Source organism: Wyeomyia smithii, chromosome 3 (assembly GCF_029784165.1).
Source record: "Wyeomyia smithii strain HCP4-BCI-WySm-NY-G18 chromosome 3, ASM2978416v1, whole genome shotgun sequence".
NCBI lineage: Eukaryota > Metazoa > Arthropoda > Insecta > Diptera > Culicidae > Wyeomyia > Wyeomyia smithii.
Genome location: NC_073696.1, coordinates 253,239,406 through 253,257,048, shown reverse-complemented (window position 1 = coordinate 253,257,048; position 17,643 = coordinate 253,239,406). Strand labels below are relative to the sequence as shown.

Below are 17,643 nucleotides of genomic sequence, written 5' to 3'. Positions count from 1 at the left end.
CAGCAATAGCCGCGATTTTAAATAGTTGTATAAAGCAATCCTTGGATTATACAGAACGCACATTTCTTTATTGGTTGATGAACCCCAAAAAAGTAACCCGCTCGTGCAACCTTGATTCTACTATGTTTCGCTGAATTAACCACAGCTGTTCTTATAATGACCGGCGTGATTAAATAACTGATACGGATACGTTGTGTGTGTGTTTGAGTTTTAACTTGTTGGGCAATCGTTTTTTCAGCTTTTTTTAGCTCTCGCTTCGTTTATAATTGCCTGCTAAATGTGTAATTTCCTTACTTTTTCATCGGATCGATTGTAGTGCCTCCACGAATTTGTCCCCATCCAATCAAACTAAAATATATAACAGTGATTAATATACAATATATTTATGGTGAATACTTGCAACCTACCGCCAATGTTTTTCGACACGTCTACTGAGAGCAATTTTTTCATCTTTCTCCGTGCACACAGGATTCGTTAGTGCAATCTTGGCCAAATCAGCCTTCGAAGCAACTACTCGTCCTCCGGTACTGAGCGAACCGATGTTGACCAGCAGCATCTCGTTCCTGGTAAGCTTCTGCACCTTGGCGCCTTTTTTGTCACCCTCTGTACGAACACCGAGCAGTCGCTTTAACAAATAGTAAGACACTTCCAGCTCGACGAAGATCTTGGGCAAAGCACCGACAGCTCCCAACACTTGACCGACCAGACGATCGGCACGACACAAAGTCGGTTCAATTTTTGTACCAACTCCAATCAGACCACCGGGAACGGCGAACTGCAGATCGTTCTGCTCCGCATACAGAGAAACGATCTTGGAAAAGATTGGCTGGCAGGTTAGCTTACCGTCAGAATCTTTGCTAACCAACCCAGGCCGCACTTCGATCTCCTGGCCAACAGTCAAAACACCACGCAAAATCGAACCACCTGCGACACCACCCTTTAAATCTTTAACCTCACAACCAGGCTTGTTAACATCAAACGATCTTATAACAATCAACCTTGGGGCCGATGTAAAGTTCCTCGGGGGAATCGGAATCTTCTTGGTAATATACTCGCACAGTACCTCAATGTTGTACTTCAGCTGCGCTGAAATGGGAATAATCGGAGCGCCCTCTGCTACTGTACCCTGTACGAACTTTACAATCTGCTCGTGCTGCTCCTTAGCTTGCGTATCCTTCACCAGATCGATCTTATTTTGAAGAATAATTATATGCTTCAGCTTCATAATTTCAATAGCTGCCAAGTGTTCGGAGGTCTGCGGTTGCGGACAGGATTCATTGCCGGCAATCAACAGCAGGGCAGCGTCCATGACGGCGGCACCGTTCAACATGGTAGCCATCAGAATGTCGTGACCAGGGCAATCGACAAAACTAACGTGACGAACCAGCTGAAACCGGCCGGTGCAGGCGGGCCGATAGCAGGGAAAACTGTCGTCTTTGTTGGAACCACCCGAGGTGTAGCATGTCGGGCGCAAGCACTCGGGATTGTCACACTTGTAGATTTTCGCGTTCGCGTAGCCTGGAATTGAAGTTTGGAAATTTATTAAATTTGATATCACGGGTGATTGAAGTATACTGCAATAATAGTTGAAAAAAACCTTCCAAGGAACCCGCTAAGGTATAAGATTATGCAAGGAGTTTCTCAGTCATCACATACGCTACCTTCGACAGTTTATACTGGCTATATTTTCAAGCTCGATTAAACGTATTTCAAAATTGTAAAAATACAATAGTTATGCATGTCTTACTCGCTATTGAAATTACCTAACAGATGCAAGGCGAACATTTGTGGAAAAATAAAACGATTCCATTTTCTACTAGTAAAACAATCAGAACACATACTTCATACAGTTGGCCGCTCCACATCGGCATTCGGTCAGATTTTCCGGATCCGGCTTTCCCCTGCCCGGTCCATCATCACCCTTTTCCGCGTCCTCCTGGTTTACGTCCAATGCACGGCTTTCGTTAATCTGAGTCTGATAGTTGATCGTCAATTCCTCACCGGCTTCGATTTTTCGTTTTGCGAAAAAGGCCAGCCTCGGTAAGTTCGGATCTAGACAGTTGACCCAAACCGACCAAATTCCACAGTTGGGGTCGCAGGAGTGATTGATGAAGCGAGCAATATTGCCATAGCAAGCGGCATCGATCGTGTACGGATTGTCGCTGCCGTTGAAGTCAAGATCGAACAGATATGTACGGCCTACGGCATCGTATTGACGACCACGCTTCTCTGCCTCCTCGTAAGTGATCACTTCACCGACATATTCGGTAATGTACCAGCCTTCGTATATAGTTTGGTTGGTTTTGACGCCCCAGCCGCGACCATTGGAAGTCTTGAAGAGTGATACGTTAAACTTGCGTCCATTCTGCATGACACGGTTCGAGCAATCCGCGCTGCAACGGCATCGTTTGTTACACTCATAAATTGGTGTTCCCGGAGCAACATTCAGACGTTTTTTGTAATTGTATGAGAATCGAGACCCAGCCATTTTACCGCAACACTCGCTACGGTACGTACACTGCTCACATTCGCATCCGTACGGCGGGTCGTCCGGAATCACAACTCCCTCTCCGGCTAGGTTTTCTTTGATGTACTTGAAATTCTCTGCTGGTACATCGAGGTCTTCAAAGTTTTCAACAACAATTTTACTACTCGGCTCAAACTCGTTTATCATATTTTCAAATGTTTTTATCTTAAGCAACTGCTGATGACGTTTTCGATATGACATTTCCGGCCAAAAATTTGCAGAGAGTCGGTCGTAAACACGCTTATTTTTCGAACCACTCAACCGGATCTTCGCGTATAGTACAAGGTCACTATCGAAAGCCAGTGAATCGAATGTTTCATATTCCCTAAAAATTTCCGCAGGAGTTTTAGCTTCCTGTACCTCCAGCTTCTCCTGATACCCTTCTGTTTTACGAAACTCGTCCATAATTTCATCAATCGTGTCCTGATGTGCTTCTATTTGATATTGGAGAAATTCATGAATAAAATCGCAGGTTCGAATATTATTCAACGGTTCCCAAGTGTTACTCTTGGCACTATATCCACGCCACTTGATCTCGAAATAAGGAGCGTTGGATATCTCTTGAATGTCAAGTATTTGTTCCACCGCGTACTCCCCAGCTTTATTTGCTTTCGGGTTTTTGTTGACTGATTTAGGCTTCTTGTTTTCTCCAGTCGATACTGGGGTTTCTGCTCCATCACGGTTACCGTTAGTTCTCGCAGAAGGTGAACCAGTGCTCGTATCGCTCAACACGGATACAACCGAATCGGCGCGTCGAGACATTCGTGACGATGAACCAATACTGGCAACAGATTGACGTCTGTCGGAAATTCTCGGTGTATGACTCCTTCGCGATCTGCGGCGTGATTCTGTGCTAATCACTGAATCTGTATCGTCGACGTCATGCTCCGTTTCGTGCTTCTTTACATCATGATAAAAACCATTCCGATCCGTTGATTGATTATTGCCATTAATGGCACGACCAAAATAGAACTCGATGTTGCGTTGTTTGAGTTTACCATCGGTAGGGCTTATAGTGGCACCTCCGCCCCCGCCAAAGTAGCTGGATATTTTGGCCTGCTTCAAACGATTCCCATCGACTTCTGGTGGACTCGAAACGGACCAGCGGCGAGGACGCTTCTGCCCAGCCGCTGCCGGGGGGGTTTCAATTTTGTACCGTTCGTGGGTCATTTTAATATACGTGGCCAGCTCGGCCGGACTGGTCGTTAATCGATTGATCAAATCGTCCGAAAGCGGCTCTGGAAGATCGAAAAGCAGAAGAGAAATTTGCGTCTGGATCATTCGTTTACTCAAGGTTAAACTTTTACAAATAGGGCGCTAAAATTATATCTCTCAATATGTTGCTACACAGATTTAGACTACTAACAGTTCGTTTACTAAAATATTTGATTTTCTGCCGCGGGTGGAGTTTCCTTATCTGGAAGCTACAACCGAACGTTAGCCCCTCGATCTACGTGTTATTCTTAACTTTACTACTCTGAATCCAGATACAAATTTCCCGTGAGCTTCAATCTCCAAGACGCTATCGTAACTTAGTTGATTTTATCGTAAGCATAATGAACACACGGACTCAAAAGAAATGCCACGAGCTAATACTTAAAAAATTGGGACCGAACAGAAAAACAAACATTTTGGGAAATAGAAGATACGAAATCACTTAAAAAATAAATTATACACGATTGCTCTAGTTTGTTCACTACTGTTGAAAATGATCCAAGACTTACCCAGCTTGATGGTGATGTTGCGCTCCAGCTCATTCTTGAAGCGAACGGTCTGCACCCCGGAGATGGCCTTCACCACGGTGGACTTTCCGTGTGCTACATGACCGATCGTGCCGATATTGATGGTTGCTTGACGCGAGATAACCTCAGGCGAAAGCGGAGTCAGCTTAGTGATGTCCTGGAGGGCAAAACAGAGAAGCACATAGGTTAAATTTCTACAGTAACATTCTAGCGCGTTGGAAAAGTTAACGGTTGTGTAATACAGTGGGTAATGACCAGTGTAATCATACATTTCTTTGATTCACACTCTTCAAGTTCCGTTTTACTTTGGAGAATATTAATCATAGCAATAATCATTGCTTTTTTATGGTTCCAATGAAAACGTTTCAGTTATTTTGCGTTGGTGCATACCAGCACCAGGCATAATTAAACTCACCACTTGAGCGAAAGGGGACATGAAGAAAATCTAACCTCGAAATAAGAAGCAGAGCCCGTGATTTCGTCAGCTTTCCTACAGTTAAGGAAGCTGAATTTAAAGATCCCAAATCGAATGAATTCGAGTCCTTATCAAAACAAAAGATACACAAAGCTAAAAACTGTCTCAACCGTGAATAAGCTCGCTAGAACACGTTCAACAAAACCGGATTTTCGTGGCATGTTGGCATTTCGTTATGCTGCAGGTAGGCGAGAAAACCATTATTGCTTACGTTCCACACAGCGCCCATTTCGTCGCGAGAAATATGCTGGTGACAGCGAACTTACCAGCTGCGAAAGGTCTTGTTTTTGCAGATGCGGTTGCCCGGTAGTGGCCTGCGCTTGTTGATCACCTGAAGACATCGTCAATGGACGATTTGCAGCACTTTTTAGATGCAAAATGTATTAATTTTCACCGAAAAAGCAGGACTGCTTCTTGACGCGATGCGTGTGTTGCTAATTTGACTCACTGTAAAAGAACTCTTCTTACTGTTCACGTAGCAGTTGTTCTTCTTTTTCCTCGCTGTCATTGGAGCCGCGCGGCTTCGAGCAGCTTCACCGCGCTTCATCGGTACACTTTTGCAGCGGATAACAGTTCGCCGAGCGAACCGGTTACTGGCAGGGATGCCATATGGGAATGTATCTCTCCATTTGCAGTGGAGAACCTGAATTTTTGAGTTTAGCTATCCAGCTTTCCACGAGCGGTAATGGCGGACAGTGCACGCAGCCCATTTTGACGTTTCCTGTAGGTCAGAGAATTCTCAATCGCAGTAACGGAGTGAAAAACATAAAAATTTTGAAACGTAGCATGGCAACTTAAATAAACAGTTCTGTTTATTTTGATTCGCGCATGCGCACGACGATCTTTAAATAACAAAACGCCCATTGTTTGTTGAAGCTGCTATGCTACGTTACGGCATTGTTATATTTTCTACTCCGTTACTGCGATTGAAAATTCTCTGACCTACAGGAAACGTCAAAATGGGCTGCGTGCACTGTCCGCCATCACCGATCGTGGAAAGCTGGATATCAGTTTCTTATATCATCTGAAAGATATGCATTTTCCCAGTAAAACGTGATTTTAAAAAAAAATTCTATCGTTGTCCTTCGTTTTTTCAATCACGATTTAAAACTGCTCAAAGGTTGTGTAAAAACTTGCAACCGTCAATTAACAGTGGTAATGCTCCCGCTAAGTGGCGCTCGTGTCACTGACAAACCATAAGCACTGATATCGATAAAATATTGATACGGCAATATTTTGATGTAGAATACGTCTTACGGCAACATATACAGGGACCCAACTTCAATACAGAGATCCAATATCAAAACCGAAAACAACGAGAGCGTCACGAAAATTGTCCAATTTCAAACGTTTTAAACTCAGTCAGTTTCCAACCGATTTCTGTCATTTTTGTAGCAATCGATTGGAAAATCAATTAAGCGCCCGTCCAAATGAAGAAAATTGTAATCTGATTGTTCGAACTATTGTACTATCCAGCTTTCCACGAGCGGTGATGGCGGACGGTGCACGCAGCCCATTTTGACGTTCTCTGTAGGTCGGGTAATTTTCAATCGCAGTAACGGAGTGAAAAACATAAAAATTTGGCAAAGTAGCATAGCAACTTCAATAAACAGTTTTGTTTATTTTGGTCCGCGGATGCGCACGACTAAATTCAAATAACAAAACGCTCATTGTTTGTTGAAGTTGTTATGCTACGTTACGATGTTTTTTATATTTTCTACTCCGTTACTGCGATTCAAAATTCCCTGACCTACAGAAAACGTCAAAATGGGCTGCGTGCACTGTCCGCCTTTACCGCTCGTGGAAAACTGGATTGAAAATTATTGAACATTGTCGAAACGCAAATGTCGACTTTTGATTGGTCGCTCGCTGCCTTTCCCTAAAAAGGACGACAGAATGGAGTACCTAGTTAGCCGGGAATGCATTCTTTGGGCTATATAAGAGACTGTTTCTCCTCGAGTAAATCAGTTTACTAGCAGCAGGCAGCAGCAGCGGACATCAATACCGATGGCAGTAGGCAGCGTTGATCAGCAGCGGGCAACAGCTGCGGTGGTAGTGGTTAGCCGCAGTTCTTACCTCTTTCAGTTCGGCTTCCCTTCGATCTGAGTTGGACCCCACCAGCGGTAATCCAATTCATATATCGTTGGGTGCACATAACGTGTGTGAATATCTATATCGTGTGGCTAGCGTGCGTGGATTGCTGTATAGCGTGTGTGGCTTGCTATATAGCGTGCGTGGCTTGCTATATAGCGTGTGTGGCTTGCTATATAGCGTGTGGCTAGTGTGCCTGGCTTGCTATATAGCGTGCGTGGTTACCTATATATCGTGTGTGGCTTGCTATATAGTGTGTGTGGTTAGCGTGTGTGGCTTGCTATATGGCGTGCGTGGTTTGCTATATAGCGTGTGTGGCTTGCTATAAAGCATGTGTGGCTTGGTTCATAGCGTACGTGGCTTTCTATATAGCGTGTGTGGCTAGTAGTATAGCGATTACAATTTTCGTTTATAATTGCAAATAAATCACCTCATGTTGAAATTAATTATCACTGTAAATCACCCAGAACTAAATAAAAAATTTGCCACGTTGAAAAAAAATATATTCAGTTCTCAATAAATAGCTTAGACAAACACAATAAACCTTTTTTGACTTCAGGTAAGCCTCAAAGTTTAGCTGAAGAATTTTGAAGCTAGCGAGCCTGAATCGCATTATTTAACGCTCAAGTTTGCAGCAATCAGTTTTTAAATTATCTACGCTAAAATTGCTATTTGAACTGTTCTACTATAGATGGGGAATGCACTATTTGCCCTCGTCTATAGCCTTTTCGTAGCCACTGCCTAAATTAAGATATCTTAGTGCAAAAGACAACCTCAAAACAATTCAATTTCATTCTTGTTTCGAATACGGTAGCAAGTGAAACCGCAAGGCTGCACATAACTTCTGTTGTTGTTCATTGTCGTTACCGGTGCCGGCTATAGAGGTAAGCGTCATCTGGAGCAGAGAGACCATTAAATTAATTAACCTCAATTGAGTGTATTCCCAGACCTATTCCAAGAAATGCATTAACATAAGACAAGCTGTCGTATTCTACGTTAACTCTGCGGTCGTGTCTTATAAACAACCTCTTCAACTTTTCGCAGTGCAACTGGGGCACCACAAGCCAGATGTCGTTAGTTCATTAACGTATTTTGATTCAAATTTTTACACACGGTTTTCAAATATCTTTGTATGAACATGAATGTCTGCTCGCTGTGTTTTTAGGTCGAGCTTTATTGATGTTGATTATGTTACTTGTTTTGCCTTTCTCCTCGAAAGGTATAGCGATCACTGAAAAAACAAAAGGTATAAAAGTGCTCCAAAGGGTGGAATCTCGTATATCAATCAACTTAGTTCGACGAGCTGAGCATTTTCTGTATGTGTGTGTGTATGTGTGTGTATGTGTGTGTGTGTATGTATGTATGTAACGGTCTCCCAATCTCACTCGATTTTCTCAGAGATGGCTGGACCGATTTTCATGAAACTAATTGCAAATGAAAGGTCTAGTTGCCCCATAAGACCAAATCGAATTTTATTGTAATCGGATTTTTAGTTTCGAGGTTATGTATCAAATGGTTATGTATCAAAATGTCACAAAACTTCATTATCTCAGAAACTACACAACCGATTTCAACAAAATTGGTATCAAAAGAACGGGCTTGTTTTTGAACCATTTGTGAAATAACTTTATAATGATTGGACATGTAGTTCAAAAGTTATGCAAAGAAACGTGTTTCAAACACTGTTTAAACTCACTCACTTTTCTCAGAGATGGCTAGACCAATTTTCACAAAATTAGTGTCATATGGAAGGTCTTGTTGCCCCATAAGACCCTATTGAATTTTATTGTTATTGGACTTTAACTTGGTCCGTTATGTATAATAATGTGAAATCAGGCTATGACAAGAAACATGTTTCTAATACTGTTTGAACTCACCCACTTTTCTCAGAGATGGATGAACCGATTTTCACAAAATAAGTTGCAATATAAAGGTCTAGTCTTCTGATAAAACCCTATTGAATTTTATTATACTCGAACAGCAACTTTGTCTGTTATGCATCAAAATGTAAAAGTTATGAAACTCCATTATCTCAGAAACCACACAACCGATTTGAACAAAATAGGTATCAAATGAACGGGCTGTCTTTAAAACCCCTAAGTAACGAATTTTATGATGATTGAACATGTAGTTCGAAGGTTAAGAAAAGAAACGTGTTCAGAAAACTTTTTTAAATTCACTCGTTTTGCCAAAGATGGCATCACTGATTTCAACAATCTTAGTTGTAAATTGAAGGTTTAGTTGCTTTATGACAAGTTGATAAAATAATAGGTCATAATAGTTGCCCTAGAAAAAAAAAATTCACAGGAAAAGCTATAATTTTTCACATATTTTAGTTTGACCTTCGGGGCAACACTTGTGTTGACCAGTGTAATGGGACTTTTATTTTATCCATTAGGTGTTAAATTGTAAAAATATTGAAAATCTCTTCTTTCAAAGGTTACACGACTTATTTAAAGAAAACAGGTGTCGCAAATTCGGATTTCAAAATGAAGTATGAAACTGATTCCTAGTCTCTGAGCATCATCACGGGTACTGAAAAACTCACATTGGGTAATGTTTGTCCCTTTTAGACTGGTAGAAACCGGAAGCTACTGTCTAGAAATTCAAAATGGCGTCTGAAGATGATTTCTGGCCTTAGGGTATCATACCGCTTCCCCAAATCGTATTGGATGATATTTGTCACTTTAGGCTGTTGATCGAAAACTGTCGCCATCTTCGCCTTAGAAATACCAGATTAGGCAGTTCGGCAAATTTGTGATGGATTTTATGATTTTATGATTATCAGGCAACCATTAGTGGATCATCTGGATTGAAAATTGGGTTTTAGGTCGGATTCTGGCCACTGGGTATGATCCAGGTTTCAAGAACCCATATTGATTGGTATTTGGCCATTCATTGGATGCCTCTCAGAAACGATCAGTTATATCAACTGCGTTAAAGAATTTCAATTTCACTGATAAGATCATTCAAATTATTGTATAAGGAACAACATTCAATTATACATTATTTGAAATCTACTGACTAACGTTGACTTAAAGAATCTGAATATTTACGTGCTCACGTTGTTCAAGTTAAAACCTTATTTTTACTAACTTTATGGAGAAATTTCGATTTGTGCAGCAAAGGCTCATAACTCTGGAATTTTTGTGATTTTCGAAATGGGATTTCGTGTGATGAAACTTAACAGTATTTGGAATCATTTGCCATCAAAATCTCAAAAATGCAAAATTTTGAGGTGTGCCAGTGTTGCACGAAGCCGATGATATGTTAAATTTTAAATGTTCAGTATAGTTGTGCTGTTGTTTAGAGTGAATAACAAATCCAGCAGAAATAATCAAGGTGTATTTTTTAAGTGTTGGAGTAAATCTATTTTAACAAATTATAAGTTCGAAGGAGAAAGGCTGGGTCTCACCGCTAGGTGGATTAATTTAGGTTTTTGTTTGTTTATTGCCAGTAGCGTAAAGGAACTTCTTTTGAAATTGCTACCTTTGAAGTCGTGCTATCTATTTAAACAAACACATCTCATTGACTATTGATTTTTCATATAATATAACTTCTATTCATTCATATACTATGCACAGACAAACAGACGTGCCACTCGATGACGATTTCATCGACCAGAAAAATAACGATTATTTTGAAATTTCGTTTAGTGGGCAGTAATGCCGCTAGTGTCGCTATAAGCAAGCGTGCTGATTCATTATCAAAGACAAACACCATCAGTAATGCCGCGTATGTTGATTTAAGCAAGCGTGCACACCCATTAGCAGAGACAAAAACCGTTTTACGAAAGTAAGGTGGCGCACGAGTGTAACGTTTCAAATAAGGACGAAGATTTTTCAGGTTTTTCCTTCGAAGTGGCACGTCCGTTTGTCTGTGCTATGCATATCCTGCAAGACTTCTCTTAACAATGGAAGTTTCTTCATATCGAGTGCATGGCGATGAAGAATGCTAAATTTCTATCACATATTTATGCCTTTTTTCTAATTCTTGCCACGACTCAATAAATATTTCCATCAACATCATTTTCCCAAACCGATCAGCTTGAGAACTTCAGCTACTGAATCTGGCAGCGGTTTGCAGAGAAACAAATCTTGGAACTTTCAGAACTTTATAGCTTGCCAAATGTCCTAATAATCTATAGAAAATTTATCCACATTATTTTTTAATTTGCGAATGGTTTTAAATTTTGAACTTTTAAACCTCTGGGATCTGTCGGTAAAGTCCTGTTCAATCGGTTCTCCGACAAACTCATGATGCTGGCAGGGTTGTGAATATTTCTCATGTGTACCGTTGTAGCGGTTGTATTGGCCCTGACACAAGTAAAAGAGATTTTTAAGGCTGTTCGCACCTGCGCGAATTCTCGTATGCAATTGTCAATTTATGTGTGAAAACAAAAGCAAAAATATTTCCCTCCTTCACTTTCGCAAGTAAAAACCAAACCAATATCAACAGAGTCGTCAGAACAAAGTCGTGTCTCTCGCCCTCGTCTCATCTTTATCCGTCATCTCGGGAAAAAACATCTTTGTAGGTAGAACGAGGCTGCATTTAACCGGCATTTTTCCTGTCGATCATTGTTCAGATTTGTCAGATCAGCTCGTTATTTCCGTCGCAGTTGATTGCAAGTGTAGTCCGGCAGTAAGTAACTTTACTTTACGGTATTCGAAATATGGCTTCGATTGCCAAAAAGGTGAAAAAATCGGATGACGCGTTAGAGGACGAATCGGAAGCGTTGGAGGCGATCGACAGCTGTCAAAACGAAATCGATGCGCTTAATGAACGGGCTAGTGAGGAAATCCTCAAGGTAGAGCAAACATTCAATCTATTACGAAAGCCGCACTTCCAAAGGCGAAATGAAATCATCAAACGCATTCCAAGTTTCTGGGTAACGGCCATTGTTAACCATCCGCAAATATCTGGAATCCTCGAAGAGGAGGAAGAAGAATGTCTTCAGTTTATGGAGAAGCTGGAAGTTGAGGAGTTTGAGGATATCAAGAGTGGCTATCGCATTCATTTCTACTTTGATGAGAATCCATACTTCGAGAATAAAATGCTGACTAAAGAATTTAATCTCGGATCGAGCGGGGGTAAAGGTTTGTTAGGGCGGATTATGATTGTGCTGTTGTGGTAAAATTGTGCTTATATTATATTTTCACAGAAACACCCGTCTCAACTAGCACGGCGATCAAATGGAAACCTGATCGTGATCTGACAAAGATGTTGCCGAAAAAAGCATTGGCCAATCGGAGAAAACGCGGACTCGAATATCGAACTTTCTTCGACTGGTTCACGGACAATAATGATCCGATTAATGACGATATAGCGGAGCTGATCAAGGATGATTTGTGGCCAAATCCGCTGCAATACTATTTGGTACCGGACATTGAGGTCGAACCGGAAGCTGAAGATGATGGCGGGGAGGAAGACTTCGGTGACGAAGGCGAAGAAGAAGAGGACGAACTTGACGAGGAAGAGGAGGAAGCCTAAGTGTCCGGGGTATCAGGTAAATGATAAGCCAGCAAAATCGATGTATCATGTTCTTCTATTCCCTTGTAGCATATGTGTGTGCGGGTAGAGGGGAAAAGGACCGATCCCGAAAAATAACGCTTAACTGCGTTTTTTTTTCGAACAGGTCCCTTAGGCCAGATGCGGTGCGTTTTTATTGAATTATGCGTTCTAGATGCTACCATCTTTAGTTTCCTCTTTGTACTGCACGAAATCAGTTGAACAAATATTAGCCACTCACATTTTTGGTTGAAAACGTGTTCGAAAATGTTGTTTGAATCTGTTTGAACATTATTAACGAAGAATCCCATATTTTGCATTAACAGCAATAGTTGATTGTACTTATAACATTTTTGAAACCCCATGTCTCTTATTGAGAGACCAAATGATGGCAGAATTTTACTATATTAAATTATCAGTTATTCATCAGATGGAAATGATTTGAAATCCTAACAAAAGGATGTACTCAGTCGTAGTTGCACTATCCGATAATAAACTTCACTTACTATAAGTATTAAAAAATCGAGCAGCTTGTGTAACCTTTCCGAAATCCAACACACGACATTGGTTTTGCTATTAAATGTTTTTTAATTAACTGACCAGGGGATTTCACGCAAACTTGTTTATGGACTCTTGGCTTTCGGTAAAACTTTTTGAGTTTGGTGACGTTGGAAATTCATGCAACTTTGCATAACATAACAGGAAGCCCTCAACTTTTTTTTTTTCAATAGAAAAAGTAAACGGAACTACAAGTATGCAAACATTGACAGATGTGTTCTAGAGTAAAACCGCCAATACATAAATAAAATGTTTGCTCGCTTTACGGCTTATCATTTTATTAAGATCCTGCAAACTCCAGTATGTTACAAGAATCTCCTAACTTCAATAACAAATCCTACAAATTTAGCCACTCGCGAAGATTGATGCTTTAGACGCGTTTAGACTGGAGCAGTAATGATATCGGTGTATTTCTTTATTTTACTGGCAACGCTCATATCTACGTATTTATCGCCGATAGAGACAATCATTCCTCCGATCAGTGCTGTGTCAACCTTGGCAGTCAGCTGGATGGTCTGATTCTGTTTCAAGAAGGACTGCAAAGTTGTCGTAAAACAGAGAATAAATTTTCAATTATGACCACCTGGCATACAAGAATACCTTCAAAGCACTCTCCAACTGCTTGCGCTGAGAATCGTCCAGTGGCTTCGCGGTTATGACTTCGCATACAACCTCTCCTCGTTCGGCGGCCATAATGAGCGAGAAGGCATTTATGATGCCATCCAACCGACCGAGGCGCCCATTTTCAGCCAGCACCGCGAGCAAATTGCCGGTGGCAGCGTTGAACTTAACCCGGGTGGAAACTTCCTTTAGAGCAGCCGCCTTGACGTTTCGCTTTGTGGTTGGATCGATCAACAAATCACGAATCTTGGGATCGGAACGCATTTGCTTTTGCAGACCCTTGAGGTCCTTTTCGACGGCATCTAGAACTTTGTTTTTAGAAGCAGCCGAGTAGAGGGCACAAGCGTAGCGACCCTCCAGACCGAAAACTTGGATCGGGGGTTTGACCAGTTGCGCGGTGACCGAGCTAGTGCTCAGTTGACGGGCCTGGAACAGATAAATCACAATCATTGCAAAATTACATAATCGAGCAACATCGTATTCCGCACAGTTGTGGCATAACCTTTGCTGCCGGACTTAAAGTTACTGGAACTGTTTATTTTCCCTGTTGATTAATTTTTGAATGTTCGACTTGGGGTGATTTACTTACCAGAACCGATAGTTTTCCCGATGCAGCCATTTTTTTACCACAAAACCTGAAGGATTATTTTTCTATTTGATTGCTTCAGGGAGTTTGCCTCGAGTCGAAAAGTGTCGCACTGACCACTCGACAGTACGTAGTCGATATTCGATTTTTTGACAACATGTCAAGTCGATCAAAATGTTTAAAATGTCAGCAAATTTCGACGTGCACTTTTTCCGTAACGCTAGTAACGCAGTTCGACTGTTACAGAAAATCCCATCTGTCATCTGTGAACGATCATTCTGAAGGGGCTCTAAATGGCTCTAAATGTTGATAGTTCGAGCGAGCGCGTAAACAGACGCCAGAATTTCTGTAAACCAAAAAGTACATATTGTTAACCGCTGGATGATTTCTCGCGAGAATGAATCGCGCTAAAAGGATCTGCGCATACCGAGACTGCGACGTTGATAGCCATAGTAATCCGCACCGAACACTATTTGCGTTTCCCAAAGATGAAAAGCGGGCAAACAAGTGGCGTGAAGCCGGAGAAGTTGACCCCATTGACAATGTCCAGCAGTTCATGTGTGATAAACATTTTTCTCGTATCTATATGTGCTTCAGTGCACGCCGGAAGATGTTATTGAATACAGCAGTCCCCAGACGTTACGGTATCGAAGACAACGACGAGGTGGAACCAGAACAAGTGCAAAGCTCATCGGCTGACGCCGAAGAAGTAACAATCGAGGAACATTTAGATGAAAGTGAGTACATCAATAGTTTTTGAACTCTAAATATCCAGTTCGTTCTAACTTTCAGGCTTGATCGGGGACGCCGATGACGATGGTGAAGGCACTCTCACTGAAATTATTTACATGGATGACTACAAGGAGGAACAAGAACTTGAGCAAGATACGCCTAAGCGTAAAACTCGTAAATCACCAGGAACGAAACCAGTAAATATTACCAAAATAGAAGCACTTCCAATTTCCGGAACGTCCACTGTTGTTTCTTCATCTACTTCTACTGGCCCTGCGGCTAATGGTACCCTCAAAAATCTAACACCTCCCACGGGTACTGTTCTTCGCAAAGTGAAACTCAAGAAGCGGCCAACAGTGGTTCCTTACAATGCCTGTGCTGAATCCATTTCTCCTAAAAAAATGAAAATGGATCAAATCGGAGATGGAGCACAAGAAACAGTTGAAGCAACTGTAAGTTCGACACCGGAGAAAAAATTCTCTTTCGTGAAACTAACACCGCCGAAGGTACAGACTTCGGCTTCAAGTTCTAAAACTGCCAGTCCCAAAACCAAGCCAGTCGAGCAACATAAGCAATCAACAAGCAGCAACAAAAAGAACGCCAAATCGATTGACGAGAAGAACGAGGCGATATACGAATTCATCTTCAAGGGCGAGGAATACATTCAAATGCCCAAAGCACTGTACCAAGAAGAACTGGGTGCTATGAAAATTCGTTTGGGTGAATCTCAGACAGAAATTTCTGTTCTACAGAAAAAGCTAGATTATTATCGTAACATGGTTAAAGACTTGAAGGATTTTTTGGACGCTTTACAAGAGGAAAATGTAGAGTAACTACGAAAACAGTAATGATTCGATTGATATTGAATTAATTCTGCTTGTGGATATCAAGCATATATATTCTGCGCTTCGCGCCATTCGGTCTTCTAATGCTCCATTACATATAATCATTCTAAGGTAATAAACAATGGTATCTCCTATGTTACCCAAAATTAACGATCAATTACAAAGTAGTAGGATTTTTCAATGTTATGCCAAGTAAATTGAGATTTGATCCCATCAACCTCTATTACAGAAGACGAGGTGAGCAACTCGCCGTGTCTTCTGTAATAGAGGCTATAAGTCCTAAGATTTGCAAAATATAGTTGGACAATTTTGGTGACAGTTTAACGTCAAAATCCTTTCGCAAGACTACGCAAGGTGTGTGTGGCTATACGAAAAAAAGTTGAAGTTTTGTACTTCGCCGTACAAAGGTAAAGTAATGTGAATGTCTCAGAGACTAGCAAATTTGTTTAATTCTTCCTCGTTATCTGTTATTTCAACTGAAATTAACGATTTGTACGGTTAGATCTACACAATGATATTTTTTTTTTCACAAATAGCCTGCTACTCTTGAGATGTAGGTAATTTATGTCGAATTCGTTTATACGGCAGGACTATCCCGTCCCGAACTACGCTTTGCAGCTAAAAAAAAAACTTCCCGAGCAGTTGCAATGGTGTGCGTAATACCAAAGGTAGCTGTCACTTTTGTTTTGGTCATTATCGCCATTCGCGTTGACGGTGTTGCTGATATTTGTTTGGTTTTTGCATGCGAAAAAGAAGGAAGGAAATATTTTTGCACATTTTGACAATTACATATGAGTGTTTACCTAGGTGCGAACAGCCTTCAAACTCTCCTTCAACGCGAATAACCCGAATTGTCTTTTATCGCGTTTGTGCTACTGTACGAAAAATTTGTCAATTTACTGTAAAATCACAAAATAAAATAAATAAAATTCAACCTGATGTTTGACACGCGAAGAACAATAATCAAAGCAAACCGATTTTGACACAACCGTGTGACTGTGTTGGTGTCTTCAAAACTGCACTCTGTTTCTTGCGCGGACTGTCCGGGACAGAAAAAGGGTAGTCCGGGATAGTCCGGAAAATGTAAAAAAAAACAGTGATAGGACAAAGTGTAGTCCGCGGGGTAGCTACACCGCAAAAACGAAAACGACTTTCGGTTTTTGCTGTGTTCACGCGTTGAAAATAACGGTGACCATGGGATTCACGGAATGCGCGTAGCAAAACATCTAGAGCAGTGCTGCCGTGATATGACAAAGTGACGTAAATGCCATTTTTTTCGAAAATGGGTTTTTCATGCCAATTTGTTCATTATTCGAAGACCTATCTTTTGGTATCTTCCTTTTCGTTTTTACTTATTCGTACGCTGCATAAAATCAAAAAAACAAAGTGACTCAGGCACCATTTCAGTACAAAAGTAACAAGGAATGCATTCGTTTTTGGGCCGTACTGAAAAACTGATTACTTGGATCTACGTCACAATGTCATCTCACGGCAGAGTGGTTCCCAACCTTTTTGGCTCCGCGACCCTTTTGCTAAGCACAAAAAACTCCGTAGCCCCTTTGCGAGCATAGAGGGTTTCGAGGCCCCCCAAAAGAGTTTCTGATACAAGTTTCGCAATTTGAGGCTATGTTTTTTAGTCTCACGTCCTGTAGGTCTAATTTGTTTCACGTCGTGGTTCTAATACACAGAAGAGTTGTAAATCCGCTGTCACATAGATATCCAGAAAAAAATTCAACTACCTGTCAAAATTACCAAGAGCTTTGCGGCCTTCCTAAGTAAGCCGGCTGCGGACCCCCTGTTGAGAGCCACTGATCTAGAGGATTGAAACAATTAGCAAAGTGCTGCTGCTGAATCGACACATGCCTTTTGAATCAGAAGTCCTGATTCAGGACATTCTCCTTCCGACTGATCTGTCCTTCCAAAAGTTAGTTTCTCAGCCAACTTCCCTTTTCTCCCCA

At 41.3% G+C, this 17,643-nt stretch overlaps 4 protein-coding genes and 1 long non-coding RNA gene across 9 annotated transcripts; 2 read left to right on the top strand and 3 right to left on the bottom strand.

Moving 5' to 3' along the window:
• Positions 1-15: 15 nt before the first annotated feature.
• LOC129733358 (eukaryotic translation initiation factor 2 subunit 3-like) lies at positions 16-5,286 on the bottom strand. Of its 2 annotated transcripts, XM_055695182.1 has the most exons (4): positions 5,011-5,224; positions 4,252-4,426; positions 408-1,518; positions 16-348 (listed from the first exon to the last, which is right to left on the bottom strand). In XM_055695182.1, exons 1-4 carry the CDS (start codon positions 5,083-5,085, stop codon positions 291-293), a joined length of 1,419 nt encoding a protein of 472 aa, XP_055551157.1. In that variant the 5' UTR covers positions 5,086-5,224; the 3' UTR covers positions 16-290. The 2 variants fall into 2 exon arrangements, with proteins under 2 accessions (XP_055551157.1, XP_055551156.1); XM_055695181.1 differs by lacking the exons at positions 16-348; positions 408-1,518 and adding an exon at positions 1,663-3,765 and having other exon boundaries at positions 5,011-5,286.
• A 6,013-nt stretch (positions 5,287-11,299) lies between these two features.
• On the top strand, positions 11,300-12,865 carry LOC129729859 (protein SET). Of its 4 annotated transcripts, none has more exons than XM_055688715.1 (3): positions 11,304-11,931; positions 11,997-12,334; positions 12,395-12,865. In XM_055688715.1, exons 1-2 carry the CDS (start codon positions 11,508-11,510, stop codon positions 12,323-12,325), a joined length of 753 nt encoding a protein of 250 aa, XP_055544690.1. In that variant the 5' UTR covers positions 11,304-11,507; the 3' UTR covers positions 12,326-12,334; positions 12,395-12,865. The 4 variants fall into 4 exon arrangements, with proteins under 4 accessions (XP_055544692.1, XP_055544690.1, XP_055544691.1 ...); XM_055688716.1 differs by having other exon boundaries at positions 11,997-12,341; XM_055688717.1 differs by having other exon boundaries at positions 11,300-11,925; positions 11,997-12,865.
• A 297-nt stretch (positions 12,866-13,162) lies between these two features.
• LOC129729860 (ATP synthase subunit O, mitochondrial) lies at positions 13,163-14,272 on the bottom strand. Its single transcript, XM_055688718.1, has 3 exons — positions 14,112-14,272; positions 13,502-13,948; positions 13,163-13,437 (listed from the first exon to the last, which is right to left on the bottom strand). Exons 1-3 carry the CDS (start codon positions 14,139-14,141, stop codon positions 13,282-13,284), a joined length of 633 nt encoding a protein of 210 aa, XP_055544693.1. The 5' UTR covers positions 14,142-14,272; the 3' UTR covers positions 13,163-13,281.
• A 112-nt stretch (positions 14,273-14,384) lies between these two features.
• On the top strand, positions 14,385-16,575 carry LOC129729858 (uncharacterized). Its single transcript, XM_055688713.1, has 2 exons — positions 14,385-14,845; positions 14,901-16,575. The coding sequence occupies exons 1-2, from the start codon at positions 14,506-14,508 to the stop codon at positions 15,671-15,673; spliced, it is 1,113 nt and encodes a 370-aa protein (XP_055544688.1). The 5' UTR covers positions 14,385-14,505; the 3' UTR covers positions 15,674-16,575.
• On the bottom strand, positions 15,850-17,373 carry LOC129729861 (uncharacterized). The gene is made up of 3 exons (XR_008728750.1): positions 16,621-17,373; positions 16,489-16,560; positions 15,850-16,405 (listed from the first exon to the last, which is right to left on the bottom strand). It is a non-coding gene; the product is annotated as an uncharacterized LOC129729861 (long non-coding RNA).
• Positions 17,374-17,643: the final 270 nt, after the last annotated feature.

Coding starts and splice junctions, on each gene's coding strand:
- LOC129729859 (XM_055688715.1), top strand. CDS start 11,508: ATGGCTTCGATTGCCAAAAAGGTGAAAAAATCGGATGACGCGTTAGAG. Junction 11,932..11,996: donor CGGATCGAGCGGGGGTAAAG/GTTTGTTAGGGC, acceptor ATATTTTCACAG/AAACACCCGTCTCAACTAGC.
- LOC129729858 (XM_055688713.1), top strand. CDS start 14,506: ATGAATCGCGCTAAAAGGATCTGCGCATACCGAGACTGCGACGTTGAT. Junction 14,846..14,900: donor CGAGGAACATTTAGATGAAA/GTGAGTACATCA, acceptor TCTAACTTTCAG/GCTTGATCGGGGACGCCGAT.
- LOC129729860 (XM_055688718.1), bottom strand. CDS start 14,141: ATGGCTGCATCGGGAAAACTATCGGTTCTG. Junction 13,949..14,111: donor CGGGAAAACTATCGGTTCTG/GTAAGTAAATCA, acceptor TATCTGTTCCAG/GCCCGTCAACTGAGCACTAG. Junction 13,438..13,501: donor AGTTGGAGAGTGCTTTGAAG/GTATTCTTGTAT, acceptor ACAACTTTGCAG/TCCTTCTTGAAACAGAATCA.
- LOC129733358 (XM_055695181.1), bottom strand. CDS start 5,085: ATGTCTTCAGGTGATCAACAAGCGCAGGCCACTACCGGGCAACCGCAT. Junction 4,427..5,010: donor AACAAGACCTTTCGCAGCTG/GTAAGTTCGCTG, acceptor TTTGCCCTCCAG/GACATCACTAAGCTGACTCC. Junction 3,766..4,251: donor CAACATCACCATCAAGCTGG/GTAAGTCTTGGA, acceptor TCGATCTTCCAG/AGCCGCTTTCGGACGATTTG.